This window comes from Excalfactoria chinensis, chromosome 5, assembly GCF_039878825.1.
Source record: "Excalfactoria chinensis isolate bCotChi1 chromosome 5, bCotChi1.hap2, whole genome shotgun sequence".
In the NCBI taxonomy this organism is placed as follows: domain Eukaryota; kingdom Metazoa; phylum Chordata; class Aves; order Galliformes; family Phasianidae; genus Excalfactoria; species Excalfactoria chinensis.
In genome coordinates, this window is record NC_092829.1 from 4,905,290 (window position 1) to 4,927,488 (window position 22,199).

Sequence of the window (22,199 nt, forward strand, 5' to 3'; positions counted from 1 at the left end):
TGTCCCCTGCTACTGCAGGCAGCGTGTCCTGCAGCCCCTCATTGATGAATATACACCGGGCCAATTCACACGTTGCAGTTTGATGTGTGACAGCAGGACACTGATTCTCGGTAACCAATTTCTGTAGCCCCCTTCAGAATCTTAGTTTTTGGCAGAAGTGCTGGTTAAAGTCTCTGGCCTGCACTGCAGGTTGATGCGGCTGAGTGCCTCTGTTATGTGCGGCGTTCTCTGTGCGCCTGTTTGTTCTGGAGCATTTCTTTGATATGTGAGGAATTTACAGCACCTTCAGGTTTGTCTGCAGCTCTCAGAAGCACACGTGCTACTTCTCATCGGTCTGAAGGAATGATGTGATGCAGCATCTGGTTGCCACTGAGAACTGCTCTACCTTTCTAACCTGGTATGCTTCAGCTTTGCTGTAAATTCTTACTAACACCTGCTTGCTTTACAGATTGCAACGTTCATCACACAAAGGTAAGTGTAAGATATTTCTACTGTGGCCTTGGAAAAAAGAACAGTGAATGAGATCAGCTTCAATCTAACAAAAGTTCAGTGCTCATAAGCAGGATTTTTTTAGCAAAAACATGAAGTCCCAGAGACAGCCTGTCTCATTGCTGTTACTGTGATGCAACAGGAACCAGCTTAAGGGAATGAAACGAACCTTCTGTTCTTCCAGGGCTGTGTGAGACTCGCTTGTCATTTGATCAGTCATTTTTGTTCTAGACGGTAGATTCCTTCTGCATTAAACATCATGTGAAAAATGTCACTTGTGATTCTGCTACACTTGGAAAGTTTCAGCAATGTCTAAATGGGTTTTATTTACTATGGCTCAGTTATACATATGAAGTAGGATTATTATTCTTTTACCTGGATAGTGCGTGGCTTCAGGTACATCCAAACATTACTGAGGACCTGAGCACCAAGCTTGCAAGCACAGGGAAATTACCACCGCGGAGGTATTTCTAGTTAACAGCTGAACTGAACATTCATTCAGTTGTAGAAGCTTTAGAACTGCAGCCCTCAGTTCTCCACTGCTGATGTTGGGATTTGCTTCTGTGTTGTATGAGGTGCCTGCTCTTGGCAGGGCTGGGAGCTTGGTCTCATGCTTGAGTCACCTCCAGTGCAACGCCTGCCCTAATTCAGCTCTGACACAAGTGCTGTTGTCTTGGCTGTAAGCAACCTGAGCTAACGAGTCCCTCGTTAATGTTGTGCCCGTGCTTGTAGCTACACGCTGTTCTGCTACAGGAACTCTTGTTCTTCATTTCATGATACTCTCTAGCACGTACCAGGCTTAGTGCAAGGCTGAGTGCCCGCTATGACACAGGTTACAGTCATATCATCACTTTCTTCCTTCCCCACTGCCCAGTTTTCAGACTTCACACACCAACCAGAATCCTGAGGTCTGTGGGCTCTGCGCTTGTCCCTGGACTCCTGAAGACAAAGTACTTCTAAATGCTGATGAAATCTCATCTCCTTTTCCCAAAGGAACAATTCTCAAACACCGACTGTGCTTCCTTTAACCTCAAGCTTCTACCTGCATTTTTCTTCTGCTAACAGCCCATTAAGAGTAAAAGTGAAGGAAATGGAATCCTGTGGGTATATAATTCATAGCCTGCGCACAAGGTATTTGATGGTGTCATAGCAGCAGAGAAACAAAACAGTGCTTGCCCTCTTGTCTCAGTTGCTGTAAGTTTAAACATTTTTAAAACCAGGTGTATTTAAAAACAACTTTATTTAGCCAAGTGCGTATACAGCTTGATAGATTTGCCAAGTTATATGATGGCAAAGGTACAAGAGATTAAAAAAAAGTTCTCCTTTGCAGCCATGCAGTATGATGGGAATGCTTCTTTCTCAGCCTTAGCACGAGTACAGCAGGATCTTGTACGTTTCTCCTTATTTCTTCTTTCTTGAATAAGAGGCATCAGCATCCTGGAGTGAGAATACATCGTCAGCATTTCCCCTCCTTGGATTGCATTGGTGTCCCTCACCCACAGCACTACTTTGCCTGAGCCAGCCTGTAACCATGAGCATCTGCAACATAAAGCTTCCCGCCTTCGCAATGTATGTGCCAATGTTAGTGCTCCCATCTCCTGAGTTTGGAACCATCTAGCAAGCAGTGCTGCAAGATCAAAACACTGCGTTGTACGTCCATCTTCTGGGAACTGAATGAGAGGGAAGAGACCTGCCGCAGAGCTGCACTGCTTAATGTGCTTCAGGGAGGTGTTACGATTGTATGTCTGATAGAAAAAAATAGATGGGACCCACAGAGAGTCTGTCAACAGTCTGAATTTCAAACTGCATTAAATAAGTCTTGCTGGCGACTTACAGCTCAGCCCCGTGTTGCTGCTGAGTGTGAACTCGTGGCCTGCGTGACAAAGATCAGAGGGAAGATCCCTGGCACTACAAGATGTACCGACTTGACTGCTCTGCGATGTGACGGTGCTGCAGTAATTCTAGACTACTGGGCACGCAGCTATGAAGCCGAGCCTGGCATCAGCTGCCAGCAAAGTGAGGAGGAGGAAAAGAAACGGATCCAAACTTGCAATCCCAGCATTCCTGCAGCTAAAGAGTCTGTCAGCAGAGTAAAAAAAAAAGCAACACGTGGAGGAGAGAGGAATAAACTTACCACTCCGCTCTTGAAGTTCTGTATTCTCCTCTTGCCCATTCTGTTCATCAGCCACCAGGCCCAGGTGGGCGCGTACTGCCAGAGGTAGCAGACTGCCAGGTAGGGCTGGTCGCTGATCCAGGCCTCCTTCAGGTCATTGGCTGTGCTCACCAGCGTAAGCCGGACGCAGCGCTCGGTTGGCATCTTGTGGGACTGGTCACCAGTGTTCTCTATCGACTGGAGGAGAGGGCAGGAATTAAAGCTGGACTTCTGGATGAGGCTGACAGAGGGAGAGAAAGGGCCGGGCTCTGCGTAGCAGACATGCTCTTCATTTCTGCACTGTGCAAATGAGGAATAACCCATCTCTCCCTGCTAATCCACTGCCTTTCTGTGTATGAACACTTACTGCATTCCTTATGATGAACTAAAGTACCTTTTTAATTAATGCCACCATTGATAGTTCAAAGAAGGTTAAAAATGCCTCAAAAATCTATTCTGCTTTGGCATGAACTGACACTGAAGGAGACACATCAGGACAAATGACCCCTTCTGCAGCTGAGGGCTCTGAGAAATGCAAACCTTCCTGTTCCCAGCTGCCTACCCCATTATACGTTACAAGTTAATCTGCAATCAAATTAGTACGAGGACGTGTCCCCCATTAACTTAAAACTTCCTGCCAGCTCTGCCCTGTGTTCAGTTATCTCAATAGAAGAGCAATAGGCTTCTTCAGTGGCAGCGATGTCTTGTTTGATGCCTTCTCCGCAGGTATCCCATAGTGAAAATAAGCTGCAGCTCTGTGAATCCATACACGTCTCACTCCAGCAGTCACGGACTGCTCTATCACTCTGTTCTTCTGTTTCCCAGAGCAAAAGCAATCCTGGCTTAGATTTGGCCTTCTTCCTAAGTCCTTTGCCTCACTGAAATCGAAGGAATTTGTTTTGCAAGATATCCAGATTGCTGGAAAAGTACATCTTTTCTTTCATTAAAGTATGAAGTTTTGCAAGCCAAAATTCCTTTCAGAACTTGATTTAAACAATGAGGGAACTTTTTTTCCCCCCTTCTTACTTGTGGGTTATCCTGAGCTTTGAATCAACTGAATTTACGACACTACCAATATAAATCATAGCAACAATTTCTGCCAGCTATTTTGCGAGACGGCCTTTATTAAAAACAACCGAGCAATTGGGAGGTTTGGCTTTTCGTCCTTCAGCAACCACTAACAAGAAAAGAATGCATGCCTCGCATCAGCTGACCCCAGCAGCTTTGCCAACACTTGCACCAGAGTCAGCCCAACAGAGGATGTTGTGAGTAGGGCCAACAAAAAGCTACCTGTGCTGAAACAGCGCTGCTCTGCACTGTACAATGGTGTGCAGAAATGGAGGCCTTTCCCCCACAAGTGCAGCAGGGCAGCTGCATGGTTAACTTACAAGGCATGGGTTGAGTGCGTTGGAAGAGAGAAGGCGTAACAACTCTTCAGCTTTATTCTCATTTGATACGGAGGTGATAGCGCAAAGCATTACGTGACAACACATGGCTTTGCATTAACCAAAGAAAGGAAGAAAAAGGAGGTTGGTGTTTGCTTGAGGAAGCAAAAGAAATCACAAAAGAATCGCTTTCACCTGCAGCTAAAGTTGGATTTACCGTAATAGAATTTCGAGCCCTTACCTTGTCAAGTTTCTCCGTGAAGACATTGTGTATAATCTTAGACTGCACAGGTCCCGGGCATATGTTGATAATGCTTATCTCAGGGTAGTCCGTCAGCTCCGTCCGAAGAGAGTTAAAAAAACCCTGGAAGAAAAGACTGTTGTGTGATTACAGCTTAAAACCTATTTCTGTAACCCCTACTATTCCGACATCCAATGGCTACTCTAAAGTTTGAGCTGACAGAGCTTGATGGGGAGCACCCAAGCAGACATAAAGCTGATTTCAGCTCAGGGATGCACTAAGTTATGCTGTAATTACAGGATCAAGCTAAAAGAATACAAATTTTCTTACTCTCTGTAGCAGCTCATGTTTAGACAGCTGCTATCATGGGGACCGTGACCCTTCAGGAAGGTGCCGCCTGCCCAAGTTGCTGGTCAAGCACTACTAAGCCAGGATTTAACAGATAACATAACTACCTCTTATCTTCCATCTCCCCGTGTTTATTCAAACACAGTTTCATGTCACAACAGGGACAGAGGGCCAACACAGGCTGATAAACATGTCCCACTGCAGTATAAATTCGTAATTTGCAGTGCCATCCAGCTTGGGAAGAGCGCTGTCTCACCTGAGCTCTTATCCAAAATGCTTTGTAGGACAAAATCCATCAGATGTCCCCCCATGGTGACACCAAACACAGCACTAAGGCCAGGCGATGAGTTGCACATCCATGCACGCTCACAACCAAAAACCTTCCATATGCTCTGATTTCCCAGTCACGGGGGCTGATTTCAGCTCACATGTTGGCTCTGCAGCTACATTCCTTTTAACTTATAAGCACCTGCAGGCCCCACATTAGATCTTCAAAGCAAGTTACCTAAGCTGTGTACTTCTGGAGGTCTAATTCTAACATTAAAGATGTTTATATAACTGGAAGTCTGCTTCTGGACAGACCTGGAAGCCTCTCAGATCTACCTGGCATTCAGATGACTGGAGCGCTCTTCCATCCCTACACACACCTTCAGCCACGGCACCAACACTGCTGGCTGGGCTTCACCCATTGCTCTGGGCTGATGCTGCAGCCCACAGCTGTGCTTTCCACACCCCCTCCTTTCCCCAAGGGATCCTGGAGACTCTTAGCAGAGCACCTAAATCCTTAATTTGTGCAGTTCCATCACAGAAGCTGCGCTGCCAGCCATGCTGAGTAGAAAGTAACATGCCAAAGAACACTGAACCTTAAGGGCAGAAGGTGGCAGTGTGTCAAATTGGTGAGGACAGCCAGCTCTATCATATGAGTGCTTTGTATGCTATTTACTGCAGCAATGACTACAGGCCTGGGCTCTCATACAAAGACACCCTAAGCACTAAGCTATGCAACCACAGTCCCTGCCATACACAGTCGTCGGTTCCTCCATCAATACTGAGCTGCAGGAGCAGCAATTAGAGCTCTTCCAGCCTTCAATCTCTTACCACTCCATGGGGATTCAGGACTGGGACACTGGGGGGCTCCAGGGATACAAATTCTACCCACAAATGGGCACAGAAGAGGTCAGCTCTGCAGACGACTTCAGACAGCTTCCCGCAGAGGACTCTGGCACAAACCCTCACACTGCTGCTTCCCTCCAAGCATTTTACAAAGGGAGCCTTATTGCCTTGAACAAATTGCAAGGTAACAAAAGCTGAGCATTGGTCCAGTGAGCTGGAGCTATCCCTGAAGATCCTGTCTAGACATCAGCCAAGCACAAGCTGCTGAGGCTTTTTTCAGTGTTGTTTGAGTGGTGGGGTCAATGTCAGCGCTATTTATTGCAACCAAGGGCTGCAGGCTCCACAAACACAAAATCCAGGTAGCCAGAGAGTCCAGCAAGTTGCAGTTTGTACTGTGACCACCCTGTTATCCCCCTCCGTTTAAAAGGCTTGGTGTGACCCCTTCCTCCCGGTGCAGTTTTTACACTGCAGAAGAGGTGCAGCCTGCCCAGAGCACACAGTGGCTGGCACATTTGCTCAGGGGAATTCAGCTGCCCACACAGCCCATTAGACAAGTTCCTGATGAAGGTACATTGTAAAGATCACCATTTCTGATCCATTCCACATGCCACCAATTACACACGTTACAACCAGACGAATGGCACATCATCATCATCTCCACCAGTTCCACCACATCAGGAGAGAACCTACAGACAAGGCCAACTTCCTCAGTTCTTCCTTGCTCTAAAGAGTTCCAGCCGGCATGAATCGAGGTGTGCTTGTTTAACTATGTAATAGGTGTCAGACATGGGCATATATTGAACAGCTGTTGGAGAAAATGCAATCTGCAGTTCAATGAGACACCAGGTTGATACATGCTGGGTAAACACAACAGGAAAAGCATCACTTTCTGCTTGGTGTTATTTTTCCCCAGCTCCTCTCTAGTCATTTCCTCTCGGCCATCAGAGATGGGTATCTCTGCTAAGTGCAGAGGACTCACTCTGACAGACCTCCTTTATCTGAGCTGTATTGGTGATGTTGGATTTTCAAAAGAGCTTTTATAGCTTTGGGGTGCTCATGCCCACATCTACCCGTAGCTCTAGGCTGGTAACAGACTCTCAGGCTGCATCTGACTTCAAAATCTATATTGCAAACCACCTGCAATTAGTATTTGCAGGACTACTGCGAAAGAAACAGGACAGGATGCCTGGGGTCTGGCTTGGTTATTGAACAGAGGTCGGAATACCAAAAATATAAGCAGTTTAGTTACCTTGTTTTTAACTAATCCAGACGCTTTACTAAAGTATTTCCTTTTAATCTCCTTCCACATCCTCAGTCTCCAGATGAAATTCAAAGTTCTGAGAGTTTTTAAAGCACCACATGATTTCCCCTGCCACTAACTGGCTGTGCTTATTCCAACAGCACCACAGCCAAAAGACCATTCAAGTGAAAGAACGTCTTCACAGAATGGAGAGTAAGCGAATGGAGCCCATGCTCAATGCACATTGTGTTCTTCTAATTTAAATCTACCAGACCTAAGTCTAGACTGGCCTCTAATGGGCAATTTCATTGCTGGCACCGAAACTAAGAGTAGCAGCTCTCGCCCCATCATTAACTGGAAGTTTTCTATAAGCAGAGACCTGTTGCTGTCTTCTACGTCCTCACAAGTGCCTCGTGGCTTTGCAATGTCAGCCACTTGTTCCATGTCTGCTGTTGGTGGTCAAACTGTCCAAAAGATACTGATCCAATGGGCTGAGCGGAGTTCTGTGCTCTGTTCGTGTGCACAAACCCAGCAGGGAGCAGGAACGTGCCAGCTTTTTGTTATTAAAATCATCTCCAAGTACAGCTGAACTTTGGCTTTCTGAGATCAAAGCGGACATTAGCAGGAAGTCAAACAGTGGTGAAAGACAAATATGTCTAAATAAATTTGCTAGTTAAACAAACGATTCCGCAATGATAGAGGCGGCCTCTTTTCCCTGCAGACATTTTTCTCAGCTCTTCCATGTTTTTCTGCATGAATGAAATGGCTTCAAGAAATCTTTCCAAGCAAAACTGAAAACTCACTGTTACGCAGAAGAGAGTAGGACCTCCTCCCTAAGACACTACGAGCTGCCAGTTCTTCACAGCACAGGAAGAATCAAAGCTACAGGGAAGATTATTTCAGATCTTTCCAAGATCAGGGATTGCCCTTTCTCTTGTTAGTCTGCTTTACCCACCACTGCTCTCACTTCAGTGTCCTCAAGGTTTCCTATAGTCCTCCTATAGTTTTCCCTCCCTGACTGAGCTGAGTCTCCAAGCATGATGCCCCCATTCTTGCACACAGTGAGTGTGATGGGTCAGGAGGAGAGGAGGAGAACCATGGCAAACCCTTCTCCCACATCATCCACAGCTGCGGGTGCAGCTCAGAAGAACTGGTGTGAACTTCTGTGTGGTGAGCTTCTGTGTGGGTTTTTTTAGCAAAAAAAATCAGATTCCCTAGCAATGAACTTTCAGTGCTGTTAGCTGAAGAAGGGCTTGAAGTTCCATGGAAGAGTATTTTAGAGTCTATGCATCTAGAAACTAGAGGAGTCCATCCACTGGCCTTTCACACAACAAGACTTTATTAAAGGTCAGAATGTGACTTACCTGCAGAGCATGTTTGCTGGCACAGTACCCTGAGGCAAGAGGGGCACCCATGATCCCCATCACGCTGCTCACAGTCACGATCTTTCCCCTTCTCCTTTGGATCATGTGATTCAGAACATGTTTTGTCAAAGAGATTGTGCCTAGGTAGTTCAGTTCTATTATGGCGCTGAAGACATCCAGGTTTGTATCCACAAACAGAGAGCGTTGGGAACGTCCACCATTGTTGACCAAAACATCAATCTCAGGAAAGATAAAGTGATAAATAAATACATGGTTTTTTAGATGTTTCTCCTTCTTCAGGTAATTGCTAATTGACCGTTTCCATCCCTCCCACCTCCACAGGACACTACTCCTTTGTACTGAGGACTGGCTGGCTGCTTTATAGCAGAGACAGCAAAACAGAACAGTGTTTGATGTCAAACGTTAACTCCTAGTATAGAAATAACAGCAGCTGGAAACAAAGTAGATTAAAGAACAGAAGAAACAAACCTGGTACCACACACCTCACTGTGACACCAAAATACCAGTGGACTAAGGTGTAGCTTGAAGCTCTGCCAGCTGTAAAGAGTACATCAGATCTGACTGTCACTGCCTGGATTCGCAGTCCAAAAAGACCACACCAAATAAGGCAAGTACTTGTGCCCGATGTCCTCTTTTGTTCCATAAAGCTCTGAGCCCAAATTACACACATTATAAAAATTACAAATTAAAAGCCTTGACTTTCACACACAATTTTAAGCCCAGAATATAGAGATGAGGTATTTCCTGATTGCTCCATCAGGAAATGCAGTGACATCAAGCAACTTTTAATTCTTGGTAACACCATTGATTATTTGTTACTTGCTGCATCACTGCAAAGCTGCTCAAACCCAGAATCAAGCAATGGAAGGGATGGGAATTTAGGTATTACTTGTAATGTACAATAATGAAACTTTAGCAAGATGTGAATGTGAGCATCAGGAAATGAAGTGAAATACAGACATACGTGCAGGGAGAAGAAGTTCAGCCCCAGGAACATTGCTCACCTTGCCAAAATGCTTCAGGACGCTGTTGGTGGCAGCTTCGTGGGAGCTTCTGTCAGTCAAGTCAAGGCGCAGAACCAGGATATCTTTGTCACTCAAGTTGCTGATCTCTAAAAACAACCACAAAGTAAATGGAACCAGTAAAGCTGCTAATACAACTGCTAGAAGTGTGTTTTAAAAGCCATTTTCAATCAAACGACACCAAGAAACGTAACATTTCGATGGAAGTCGAATGCTTTCATTTTGATCTCCATATAGAATCCATTTTTAATCTTTTCCTATCAAGTCTTTTTCTTACCATTATGTTTCTGGTTGTAAAAAACTCAACTAGATTTGTGTATCACAATACAGACTGTGCAACTCTCCAAATAAATGGCAAAGGTTGGAAGCAACACATTATGCAATTATTATTGGCAGCCTTGACATGCTCCTTGTGGGTAAACTTCAACCATGTCTACCCCCATAACAGGAACAGTAGAGGCTGAAGCCACAACCTGAGTACATCAGCTGGTTTACTGTAAAGGGAAGAAGGAGAATGATCCTTGTGAGTCCCTTCTAACCTGGGGTATTCTCTAAGAAGTTTTCTGTTTAACTGAGAGTCTTCAAAGCACCCACCTCCTGGAATAAAAGTCACTTGTCATCAAGTTCAAGTCATTATGCTGAGTGTTTCCTCCACTGCCTCTTCAGAACAACTGACCTTTTCCATAGGAAGCATTTGCAGAGCAGTGATGTGCCACATTGGGGCTTGGGGGCATTTGACTCACAAAAAATAAGATCTTCAGTGTTAATCTTCCATTTTTAAAACTAGAAATATTAAAGAATTACTTTATTTATACCGGTTTAATAGTGGTATTTTTTGTCTCTAAATTGATTCCTAGCCACAATTACATACACCTTTTCCCCTTTAACCACTGTGCTCTTTAAACACAGTTTTTCACTATTACTTGCATATATAGGTCAGGTTGAACTTTGTCTCTACAGTGCAGAACAGAGGGGGTGACTGAAATCCATAGCTTGCCTCTGTTCAAAGGTCAGTAGTATTTAGGCAACTGGATATAATATACCCATTTCTCTGGTTTAAAGCTACCGTACCGCAGTGTACAGCCCCCTCCAAGACCTCTCCTCTCCCCTCCATGAATCTTTCTTTCATTACAGACAACAATAAAACCCTAGTAAGTTAAACAACACCTCTGCCTCACAAGCAGATTCACACAAGCAAAGACTACCGAGATGGGCTACAGGGCTGGTGCACCTCTCCTATGGAGAGGGCAAGAGAGCTGGGGCTGTTTAGTTTGGAGAAGGCATCAGGGAAACCTCATTGCAGCCTTCCGGTACCTAAAGGGGCTGCAAGAAGCTGGGGAACAACTCTTCATCAGGGAGCGTAGCATCAGGACGAGGGGGAATGGCTTTAAACTAAAGGAGCACAGATAAAGATTAAGCATGAGGATGAAATTCTTCATGATGAAAGTGGTGAAGCACTGAAACAGGCTGCCCAGAGAAGCCCCAACACTGGCAGTGCACATGGCTGGGCTGGATGGGGTTTTGAGCCCCTGTTTCTCCTTTTAAGGGTTTTTGAGAGAAAACAGATTCCAGTAGTACAGGTGAAATTCAACTTGTAGTGAATGCTGCAGGAAAATACAAAGGCCACTTACAAAAACCCTTCCAGTTACACAAATTGTTTTCCTCCTGCAGAGGTGCAATGAAGCGTGGAGCTGGTATGTGCATGACAACAGGTATTACCTGTAACCTTTACACAACTTTCCTTCAGCTTTTATGCAGTGTAGAATGCATAAACGTATCATAGGGTGGGGTCTGAATTTTGAACAAGATAACTGACACATTAATGTCAGAACAAAGCACATTATCTAGTTAAGTTACTGCTATGCATAGCACCTACTGCAGGCATGTTAAAGCCTATTAGCTCCAATTATGCCATATAATTCAGCCAAATTCAAGTTGATGTTACACACTGCAACTCAATCTTAACCCATCTCATGCTATTTAAGCATTACAGGACACCCTTGAACTCAATCACAAAAAGAAAATACACAGGAGGTAGAAGCAGGCACAAGCTACCCTGAGGGTCTGGTTTACACAGTATTTTGGCAGCAAGGGAGCTGCAGGGGCAGCCTCTGGAAGTAGAATCCAGAAGTTAGTTAAGTGGGAGCTGTTTGCTCATAGCCAGCTGGCTCCACAAGCAACCTGCTGCTGGCCAGGGCTGAGCCATGAGCAACAAGGTTCTACCTCTGGAAGAGCAGGTTTAGGACAAGAAAAAACTGCTTTGCAGCTGGAAGAGAAGAGTGAGAAAATGAGAAACAGCCCTGTGAGCACCAAGGTCAGGGCAGGAGAGCAGAAGATTCTCCAGGTGTGGAGCATAGCTCCCTGCAGACCAGGAGAGGCCTGTGATGGAACATGCTGCCCCCCAGCAGCCCACGAGCACAGCGTGGAGCAGATCTCCACCAGCAGCCACAGAGGAGCCCATGGTGCAGCAGTGGATGTGGCCTGGAGGAAATGGCAGCCCATGGAGCCCCCACAGGAACAGCCTCAGGCCAGAACTGCAGCCCATGAAGGAGTCCATCCAAGCATGCAGAGATGGAATCAGGAAGGCTCAAACTCAGATGCAGCCAAAGCCGGTGAGAAAAGTAAAAGGCAAAAAGGACTTCTACAGGTATAGCAGCAACAAAAGGAAGACCAAAAGACAGTGAGATCACCACTCAGTATAGAGATGGGAAAGAAGTGATAATGGGCACAGGAACACACAAGAGGCTCATGTCATCTTTTCTGCCTGAATTTTACTGGCAATATCTCTCCAGTCTCCCACACTCCTGAGGCAAACCTCTGGGGGAAAGACTACCAGCAACAGAGGAAGACCGAGCTAGGGACAAATTAGAGACACCAATAGGTTGATGATACCTGCATCCAAAAGCTACAAGAACCAACTAGTATCACCACAGTGGTACTGATCTTTAGAGGTCAGTGAGTGGGGGAAAAACCAAACATCACAGGACCTAACCTCAGTCCTGGAGAAAATTATATGGCAATTCCTCCTAAAACCATCTCTAAACATACAAAAGACAAGGAGTCTGCTGTCAACATAGATATACCATGGACGTAGACTGCTCAACAATGTAATTGCCTTTTGTGATGACACAGCTGGCTCTATGGACAAGGGGTGAGCAGCAGATGTTTTATATCTTGACTAAATAGCTTTCAGTGTTGTCTTCTGTAGCATCCTTGTAGCAATATTAGAACAATGAGAGGTCTAGAGGAGTTACACTGTTATATACTGTAAATGAACACCAGGCTGGAGAAACCAACCACTCAAACTGGTGACCAGTTCTAAGAGGTATCTCTCTATGGACAATATTCATTATCTCCTTCATTAATAACCCAGATGATGGAACAGAACATGGGTTATCAGCAAATTTTGAGATAACATCAAGTTCAAAGGAGCACTTGTTATGCTGGAGGGTAGAACTGCCTTTCAGAGGCAACTTAACAAGCTGTAATAATACACTGACAAACCTCATTAAGCTCAACAAAATCAAATGATATATTCAGCACCTGGGACTGAATGGTGCAAATAGTGCAGCACTGCAAACCAACATCCAAATGGTTGGGTATTGGATCTCCAAACAAGACTTAAGATCTTGATGAAAAGCCAACTGCAAGCTGAATGTAAGCCAGAAATAAACGCTACTGGGCTACAAATAAAGACTTGGAAACTGCAGCACAGGGCCAACAAGATGGTTAGAAGAGCTAGAATACGTTAAAGTTAAGGGAAGGGACAGAAGGTTGAGTTTAGAAAGAAGGTAAGAGTGCAAGGGGACTTCTTACTGAGGAGTTTCATGTATTCCTACCAACCCTACCATACAGCATATGAACTGTTGCCATTATTACCACTTCACCACATGGATCCCCCTCGCTTCCTTTTAAATATATCTATTGAAGTGACAGCTTTCTTGAGGCATCAGATAATGGAAATAAGGAGTAGTGCACTTCAGAAAGATCGCTGTCAGATTTTCAGTGCAGAAGTGCCCAACATTTGCTCCTCACGATACACAGGAGATAGTCTTTTCTGCATCACGATCAGCCCATCCATGTAAATCAGTAGATTACAATCAGAACTGTGAATGGAACTAGTTGTCAGCTCCAGTGTATTGGAAATGATGGCAGCAATGCTGGAATATTGCAAAACTTGTGCCAAGTGAGTCCCATAATTGTATGCAAGTTTGTCAGGACCTACAGAACCAATATGAGGCTGAAGGTGCCAGTTCCTTGGACTGTCCTACCACACCCACCACATAGTTCAGATTTCACAACTTCCATCTTCAGTCTGTCTGTGTTGATGAAAGACAGACTGCAAGGGTAACATGCACTCCCAATGCCATCACAGCAGCTGTGAATTGGGGTGTCAACTCAGATTTGTACAAGCACAGCATACAGGCTCTTGTTCATTACTGACAAAAACACAGAGATAATGGTGGAAAATAGCATTTTGTACCTGAGAACCTGCTCTATCAAATAGTGTTATTGTGCTCTTTGCATATGTTGTGTTTTCCATGGAAGTAAATAGGAGGCATTACTTGTGAAGTGACTTTTGCAGAATGATACCCCTTCATTTGTTTCTTTCCTTCCCGACTGTATTTATTTAGAAACTTATAACACGGAATTAATAGTGAGGTTTTGACTTAACAGCAGTTCTTGAAGGCACTCATACCACATGCCTGAGTTACGCATAAAGATCACTTTCATCACCAAATTTATTCCCATGCTTGTGGGTTACTATTTCTGTAGCAACTCCAGCACAGAAAGAGTGGAACTGGCCACATGGAGCAAGAACTTATACTTACGAAGGCATTTCTTTTTCACTCTTTCCAGCTCATCCTCTCTTCTTGCTGAGATAGCAAGCAAAGCTCCTATCTTTGATAGCTGGTAAGCCAATTCTTCTCCAATTCCACTTGAAGCTCCTGTCACCCAGACAACCTTGCCACGCAGTTCATTTTCTGCCAAAAGAACCAGGATAGAAGTTCATACACTGCTAATGCTAGAACAAACATGTAAGTCACCGCAGAGATACAATCTGATACTGTTTGTAAGACCTGTGCTCAACTTTATTGGCTGTTACAAAATCTTGACTTCTTTATTTTTTTTTGGTCACACGTAGTTGTGAAATTGTTCGATGCTGTTCTACTGTCACTTGAACTTTGTTCCAAGGCTAATCTGAACAAACATGGATTATCCACCTGATGGAAGGTATCTGATTGCATTTCTGTTGGATACCATTTCCACAGACCTGATCAAAAAGAGTTTCAGAGGAAAAAGGGGAATTCTTGGAAAGGACAGAAAACTGTTACTATATCGCAAAGCCAAACAAAGGGCTGAACAAACGTTTCCTAATAAACGTCCTACCTCAAAAATGTTCCCGAGGAATTGCTTAAAGAAGAAAGTCCTCTGACCATAGAAGGCTGATAAAAACAAACCGAATGCTGTTCATCCAGCTTGTTTTGCATCTGATGCAGGTTAATTCTTGCACTGGTCAGAGTACAGCACACTGAATTCCTAAAGTGTAAGCTCACATTTGCATCTCCTGTGTGCTCACAGTTCTTGCCCAGGTACATCTGTTAAACCTCGCTCCTCTTACAGCCTGTTCCCCCTTGTTTGCAGTCATTCCCTCACCCCCATTCCAAGATACACCTGCACCTTGTTAAAAAGTTTAGCATTCCAGGGATACATCCAAAATCATCAAATAAAATAGATCAAAATCAACCACTTAATTCTAGAATGCAGTATAAGCGCTAACACCAGAGCACCTTCAGCACATAGTGATTAAAACTTGCCTATTTTTCAAGATCAGCCTTAGTGAAAAACGGACTCAAGTACACAGAGGGCTGCTGAGCAGAGCCCTCCCTTCTCTTTACCAGATACATACAGAGTATTCAAACGGTTTCTAGCCAACCAAGAAGGATTTCACACCACAATTCTAACAGCAGAGCCAAATTCACTTCCTGAGACTTAAAGCCTATTTGACTCTCAAAATAGCCAGAACAGCATTTTTCAGCTCAGTGAACCTTAATTACTCTCAGTTTAGCAAAAACTTTTTTACTAAAGCCAATGACTGCAACAACTTTTACTTCCTGCCTCAGGATCAGTTCCTGCTTCTCTCCGCACTGAACTGTCTCAAACTCCTACTTTCAGAGTCTTCATCATGAAAATCCCATGAAGAGACGAGCACCAAAATCTTCCCATCTGACTGGAAGAGCAGAGAGCATTCAAGACTATCAGAGCTCAACCTGGGTTTGCAGTACTGGTTATTTATTTGCACACTCTTCCTACAGTTTCATTTCAGTATATTCCCAATTCCTTCAATTAACCACAAGAAACAAAGCGGTTGATCACATAATTTAAGATCCAGCTCATGAGCTGCATCAAAACTTAAATGGTTCTGGAATAAATGTCCTGTTGATACTGCAAATAGGCTTAAAAATTAACTGTGCCAAATTGAAAAATAGAAGGTGATTACGCTTTTACTAACCTTTAACTACTGTGTTACAAGGCATAACAAACAAGTGGTTGAACAAAGTAGTACCACGTGTCTTACAAGACATGCTTCTGTTGTTCAGCTCTATTTGGAAGGTTGTCCATCGTTTTAAAGCTCCTACCACACAAAGTTACCACTTTATTTCATTCAAGAGAACATTTGGGATGGAGAAGTTCTAAGCAGAACATTCCCTACGCCCATAAGGAATTACACCACTACACTTAAACTTTAAGGAGTAGGTTTTCACATATATACACATTTGTACATAAAAGGATCCAGCGTAGCTTGGTAACTCTATACTGACTGTGGAAAAACACAGCATTCAGAGTGACTGCTGATCTGATAATGAGACACACCACAAACCAACAGTCTCAACACTCTGAAACCCAACTCTGCAGGGAAACAACCCTCACATTATCCCACTTCTTCCATACAACCTGGAGATGGCCTCTATCTTTGTTCCTAATTCATTGTGCATCCCATTGGTTGGTCTTGAAAAACAGTCCCACGTTCACATTTCGAACAGTTTTCTAGCCAAACTTTTCACAGTTTGCCCTGCTCTTCTCTCAGTCCCTTCCCAATGCCAGCCTTCACCTGCACCACCATTCTCAGATGAACAACTGCCTCACACTCAAGTCTTCATCCCTCCATTCCCCCAGACTCACTTTCTTGATGCTGCATCTCCCTGCCTCAACCCACGATCCAGTTCCATTCCTCACACAGGACAGCTTACAATGTTTTCTGTCCCATTACCTTTCAGACCAGCTTCTCCATCCTACACCAACAGACCTTTAGTTGACTAGAAGCGGGTGGAACCACAGACAGATCGGAATGTATTGCAAGAGCTGAAAATCCTGTCTGATAGCTTTTTGGAGCCTTCATACCCACGGGTATCAAAGGCTACTCCCTTCCTTCCCCAGGAGCCCCTTCCACAGCAGCCAGGCTCAGAGGCAGCATCACATCCCTTCTCCTTATGGGCCCTCCTTTGGTGCAGCCTCCCGAGCAAACTGCTCGCTCAGCAGAACAGTTTGTTACCCCAGAACCGGACGTATGACCGGAAAAGATGCAAAACAATAGTTTTCGAGGCAAGCCCGGTCACCGCAAAGTCACTTCAGATTCCTGCTTTATTCAACAGGTCCCACAGGAGGGAGGTGCGTACGAGGGGCACCGCACAGCTCGTGGGTAAAAGGCTGAGAATCCTGTTTTTAGGGGGATTTTTGTCGTTCTTCAGACAAACCGGCGGGGTTCAGCTTCACGGAGCTGCGGTAACTTCAGCCCCAGCTCCCGAGGATCCTCTCACCCTCACGCACCGCCGCGCCCCTTCCCCTCACCGAAACCCACCCCCGGGACCACCACCATCACCACAACCACCCGACCCCGCCGCTTCCCTCTTGCCGGGCGGGGGCTGCATGCAGGCAGGCGGCTTTACCTGGCTTCTTCCCCCGCCATTCCGCCCACAGCACCGTGAGGTCGCCGTCGGCGCGCAGCCAGCGCAGCAGCTGAAACACCAGGAGCAGCAGGGCGCCGCCCGCCAGCAGCGCGCACAGCCCGCAGCCCCACGACATGGCCGACACGGCCGACACCGCCCGCCGCCCGCCTTTATGAGGGCCCCGCTCAGGCGGGAGCCGCCCCTGCTGCCCGCAGCCAGCGCCGGCCTCCTCCTGCCCGCCTCTCGCCTCCCTTTCCACCCACTTTCCCCGCCGGGCTGCGGTGGGCGGCTCCGCTCCGCTCTGCCCTGGGACGTGACTCGCGTACCCCGGTTGGGGCCGGTTGGCAGTCAAGGCTACGGCGATAAGCGCTGCGTTTGTGGGGCAGAGGCCACGCATGTGACGGGGGGTGAAGGTTGCTTTCTGGGAGCGGGGCCCTTCTTACCCCAGCGTGACGTGCCCTCGAGTGCAACAGAGCTTGTAAACACACAACCCCAGCACCTCTATGCCCAGAGAGCAAAACCCGGAGCTCACCATGAGGAGAGGCTCAGGGGACACCACCGTCCCAGGGGACACCACCGTCCCTTTGCTCCTCAGGCTACCCGGTGGTGCTGCATCCCCTTCACAGGAGACAGCGGCACCAAGTGCAGCACTGAGGCCATCCCCACCCGCACCTGGCAAGTGGTGTCATCTGCATAGTGAAAGAGATGGGTTGGAAGGTTGGACTGTTATTAGGTGGATAAAGAAGGTTGCAGCCAGACAGCTGTGATCAAAGGGCAGTCACGAGTGGTGTCCCACTCAGGTCTGTCTTGGGACTGGTGCTCTTCCAACACCTTTATCAATGGCAAAGACTGAGGGATCGAATGCACTCCCAGAAAGTTCACTGATGAAACCAAGCTGAGCAGTGCAGTTGATAGATCAGAAGGGATGCCACCCAGAGGGACATAGATAGGCTTGTGAAGTGGGAACACAAGAGCCTAATGAAGTTCATCAAGGCCAAGTGCAAGCCCAGAACTATAGATGGTACTCCAGATGTGGCCCTATCAGGGCAGAGGGGGAGGATCACCTCCCTCAGTCTGCTGGCCACATTCTTTTTAAAGTAGCCCAGGAAACTGAGCTACTGCAGGCAAGATTAACTGCACAGACCTCAGTATATCTGTAAAGCCTGTGTGCAGTTGGCTGCTAAGCATAAAACACTTGCAGTACATCTGCTAGTGCTCTGGTATGTGGCCCATGTGGGGTGCTATTGTGGCCATTTTGAGGCAAAACAAGCTTTTGCAAAAGTAAGGATGGGCCCTATATTTTATATTTTACATACTGCTGGTATAGAAGGTGCTTGGAGGGCATCTCGTCTCAATTTTAACATAATTTGCAAAGATTCTTGAGAAGTTGAGAAGAACTTTGGTCAGTTTCCACATCAGGAAAGAACTGGCAGCATTCTGATGTATGGCTGCAAGCAGGAAGAAGCCTGGACACTCATTTGTTTTAGCAAACCATTTATTTATTGTTTTTTTAGAGACAAATGCTCCCACAGCAAACACACTCTCAGAGAGGCCGGGTGTTCTCTGTGTGGATGGTTTGAGGAATCTCTGTTTCAAGAGTCCATAGAATCATATCAGAGAATCATAGAATGGCCTGGGTTGAAAAGGACCACAATGATCTCCAGTTCCAACCCCCTGCTGTGTGCAGGGTCCCCAGCCAGCAGACCAGGCTGCCCAGAGCCACATCCAGCCTGGCCTTGAATGCCTGCAGGGATGGGGCATCCACAGCCTCCTTAAGCAAGCTGCAAGCACACACTGCTGGCTCATGTCAGGCTTCTTGTCCACCAGGACTCCTTCTCCGCAGAGCTCCTCTCAAGCAGCCTCTTTGTCTTGTATGTGCCTTAACATAACTTCAAGGAAGATCTGCTCCATGCAACACTGTCTTCATCGCCATGGGGTCCAGCTGTCCCAGTGTAGAGAAAATAATTTGGGAGCAATTCCCACTGCCTGCTGAGCGGCGTCTTCTCCATGTCCAGCACGCTCATCTGTGGGACAAGTGGGTGTCTCTCATTTCCCATAGATCAGCAGGCTTGTGAGCCGATCTTGTAGCTCATCCACCTCCTGCAGCGCCTGCTCATGTCTGCCAGGATCCTGCACCAGGTACTGGAAGAGGTTGAGCGGTTGGGACACTCGGAATTCCTGCGGCAAGATAATCTCCGCAGGCACGTCCTCATTTCCTATGAAGAAATGGTTCAGGTGTTTCTCCTCCACGCAGCAGCGCAGGTAGCACAAGATGTCATCCACCCGCAGCAGGAAATAGCTCCCATGCCAGCTTTCCAAAGGGATGGCAGTCAGGAGGTGCATGAGCACGGTCTTCAGTTCATAGATAGAGAAGGTGTGGCCAGTCAGTATCTGGCCACACACTTGCATACATCTCAAGTGGAAACTGTCATCCTCATCATGGTTGGTTATATGCTGCCAGAACTTTGCCTCTGCCACAGAACAACTCTGTGGCCAGGTTGTGCTGGGAGTAATAGGAGCCTCTGTCTCCTGGCTGCTCAGAAAGATGTCTGTATTTTCTTGCTGGACGCCAAACACTACCTTAATGAAGAAAATGCGATTGAAGATATCTGTCAGATGAAGCCTGCAGGAGCGCCTGCACAGCACCACATTCATGCTCCATGTTGCTGACTGAGGCATGCATTTCCAGGCATTTTTGATCAGCACTTGGAACCAGCGGGCAGTCTTCTCTGCATCTAGGTAGGAGTCAGTGCAGAGATCCTGTAGGAGGTTGGGGTGCTGATCTCCCAGCTCTTCCTTGGAGGTGTGGAGGAAGCACCGCATACCCATCTGCTGCTCCCTCCCGCACGTGCATTCCAGATCTACACGGATACGGGAGTTCCTTGCTGGCAGCTCCCCTGTGGTGTCCAGATCCAGGTGGAAAACGTGCCCACGTGGGGCTGACAGGGGCACAAGCAGGCAGAAGATGGGTTCTTTCCCAGGGGGACACCAGCCTTCATAGGCACTGCCCACCCCGATGGGGCTCTCTGGCACTGGATAGAAAGTATCTGTTATGAGATACTGGCAGAAATTGATGAGGTCACTCAACAGCAACAGCATGTGTTTGGAGTTTCCTTGATGGTGTTGGACTGGCCAGAGAGTATCTGGAAGGAAAAGTGATTGCTCAATTTCCTCTTCCACCTCCTCCAGCTCCTGCTGCTGCTCTTCCTCACTGCTGGAGCTCTCCTCATCACCTCTGTCTTCATCCCCCACAAACTCTTTATGCATCTTCCACATGAACCAAAACAGAAGGATGAAAAGACAAAGGACATTCCAAATTTTCCAGTAAGGCAGCACACCAAAGAGCATCCATCTCTCCTTCATGTTCTTCTCTTCTATTTGCAGCAGCATCTTGATCATCTGCTCTCGCAGAAACACCTCACGCTGACGCATGCGTTCAAGTGTTTCTGCATCCAACACATCACCAACAAAAGCCACTCTCTGCGCCAACAAGGTGAAGAAAAACGCCAAAGCCATGATCTCGAAGATATGAGAGGGCAGGTCAGTGGGGCTGGGTGGGAGCTCGCTCAAGGCTGGGGGAGTGGGTCCGGGAGCCGCAGCGCGTGGGGTCGGATAGGAGCGGGGCCGAGGGAGCTGGGAGGCAGCGGGGGCTGAGGCCGGCGCTGCTGCTGACTGCCCCGAGAGCCGCTCACAGGCTCCCCTGAGCGCTCGCTGCCGGCACTGCAGGCTCCCAAAGCCCTCGCGGGCCGCTGTTTGCGCCCGGCCCAGCACAGCCTTCCCCCTGCTGCTGCACTCACCGCTGGCCCAGGCCAAAGTGGAGCAGCGCTGCCTGCTGATGGCCTCGATGCCAGCCCCGCATTGTGACGCGCTGTGACGTCACAGACACCCCGCATTGTGACGCACTGTGACGTCACAGACACCCCAGCCCCACCCTTCGGCCCCCCTCAGCTCAAAATTTTACCTATGATTCCTGTGAACAACATCTTGCCCAACCACAACATTTCTTCTCAGCATCAAAACAACAGGAGAAAGATCAATGGGAGTCTCGGCCTGACAGCTTCCAGTCTTACCTTGAAGACCTGGGTTGTTTTGTCTTTGATTTCTGGAAATACACCTTTCAGCACTGCTAGTAACACTTGCTCTTTGGCTCTTTGTGTTGCTTCAGAACCAGCAACTGCTTAGAACAAAGTTGCATGACAAATTATGAAAGCAAATTGAAAGATCTCTTAAGGTATTTATAGACCTGGATCAGGTCCCCTCTCAGTCTTCTTTTCTCAAGGCTAAACAGACCCAGTTCACTTAGCCTTTCTTCACAGGGGAGATGCTCCAGGTCCTTCACCGTCTTCGTGGTCCTCCGTTGGACTCTTTCCAGGAGATCCCTGTCTTTTTTGTACTGGGGAGCCCAGAATCTGGACTCCAGATGTGGCCTTACCAGGGCAGAAGAGGGGGATGACACCGAGGTCCCTCTCTGCAGATCTCCTGTCCAGCAGGTCATCCCCCAGCCTGTACTGGTGCATGCAATTATTTCTTCCTAGGCGAGACTCTACACTTGCTTTTGTTAAACCTCATCCTGTTTCTTGCTGCCCAGCTCTCCAGCCTGTCCAGGTCTCGCTGAATGGCCGCACAGCCTTCAGGCGTGTCAGCCAATCCTGCCAACTTATTATCATCAGCAAACTTGGCCACTATCCCCTCGTCAAGGTCACTGATGAAGATGTTGAACAAGACCGGACCCAGCACTGACCCCAGGGGAACACCACTAGTTATAGGTCTCCAACTGGACTCTAAACCACCAATGACGACCCTCTTTGCTTTGCCAGTCAGCCAGTTCTCAACCCACCTCAGTGTCCACTTATCTATCCCATACTTCCTCAGCAT

The 22,199-nt window shown here is 46.9% G+C and overlaps 2 protein-coding genes across 2 annotated transcripts; both read right to left on the reverse strand.

Moving 5' to 3' along the window:
* Positions 1 to 1,710: 1,710 nt before the first annotated feature.
* Positions 1,711 to 17,587, reverse strand: DHRS7 (dehydrogenase/reductase 7). Its single transcript, XM_072338359.1, has 7 exons — positions 17,325 to 17,587; positions 14,208 to 14,360; positions 9,358 to 9,464; positions 8,333 to 8,572; positions 4,268 to 4,390; positions 2,624 to 2,839; positions 1,711 to 1,926 (listed from the first exon to the last, which is right to left on the reverse strand). Exons 1-7 carry the CDS (start codon positions 17,458 to 17,460, stop codon positions 1,891 to 1,893), a joined length of 1,011 nt encoding a protein of 336 aa, XP_072194460.1. The 5' UTR covers positions 17,461 to 17,587; the 3' UTR covers positions 1,711 to 1,890.
* Positions 17,588 to 19,370: 1,783 nt separating this feature from the next.
* On the reverse strand, positions 19,371 to 20,840 carry LOC140253407 (inositol 1,4,5-trisphosphate receptor-interacting protein-like 1). Its single transcript, XM_072338949.1, has one exon. The coding sequence runs from the start codon at positions 20,838 to 20,840 to the stop codon at positions 19,371 to 19,373; it is 1,470 nt and encodes a 489-aa protein (XP_072195050.1).
* Positions 20,841 to 22,199: the final 1,359 nt, after the last annotated feature.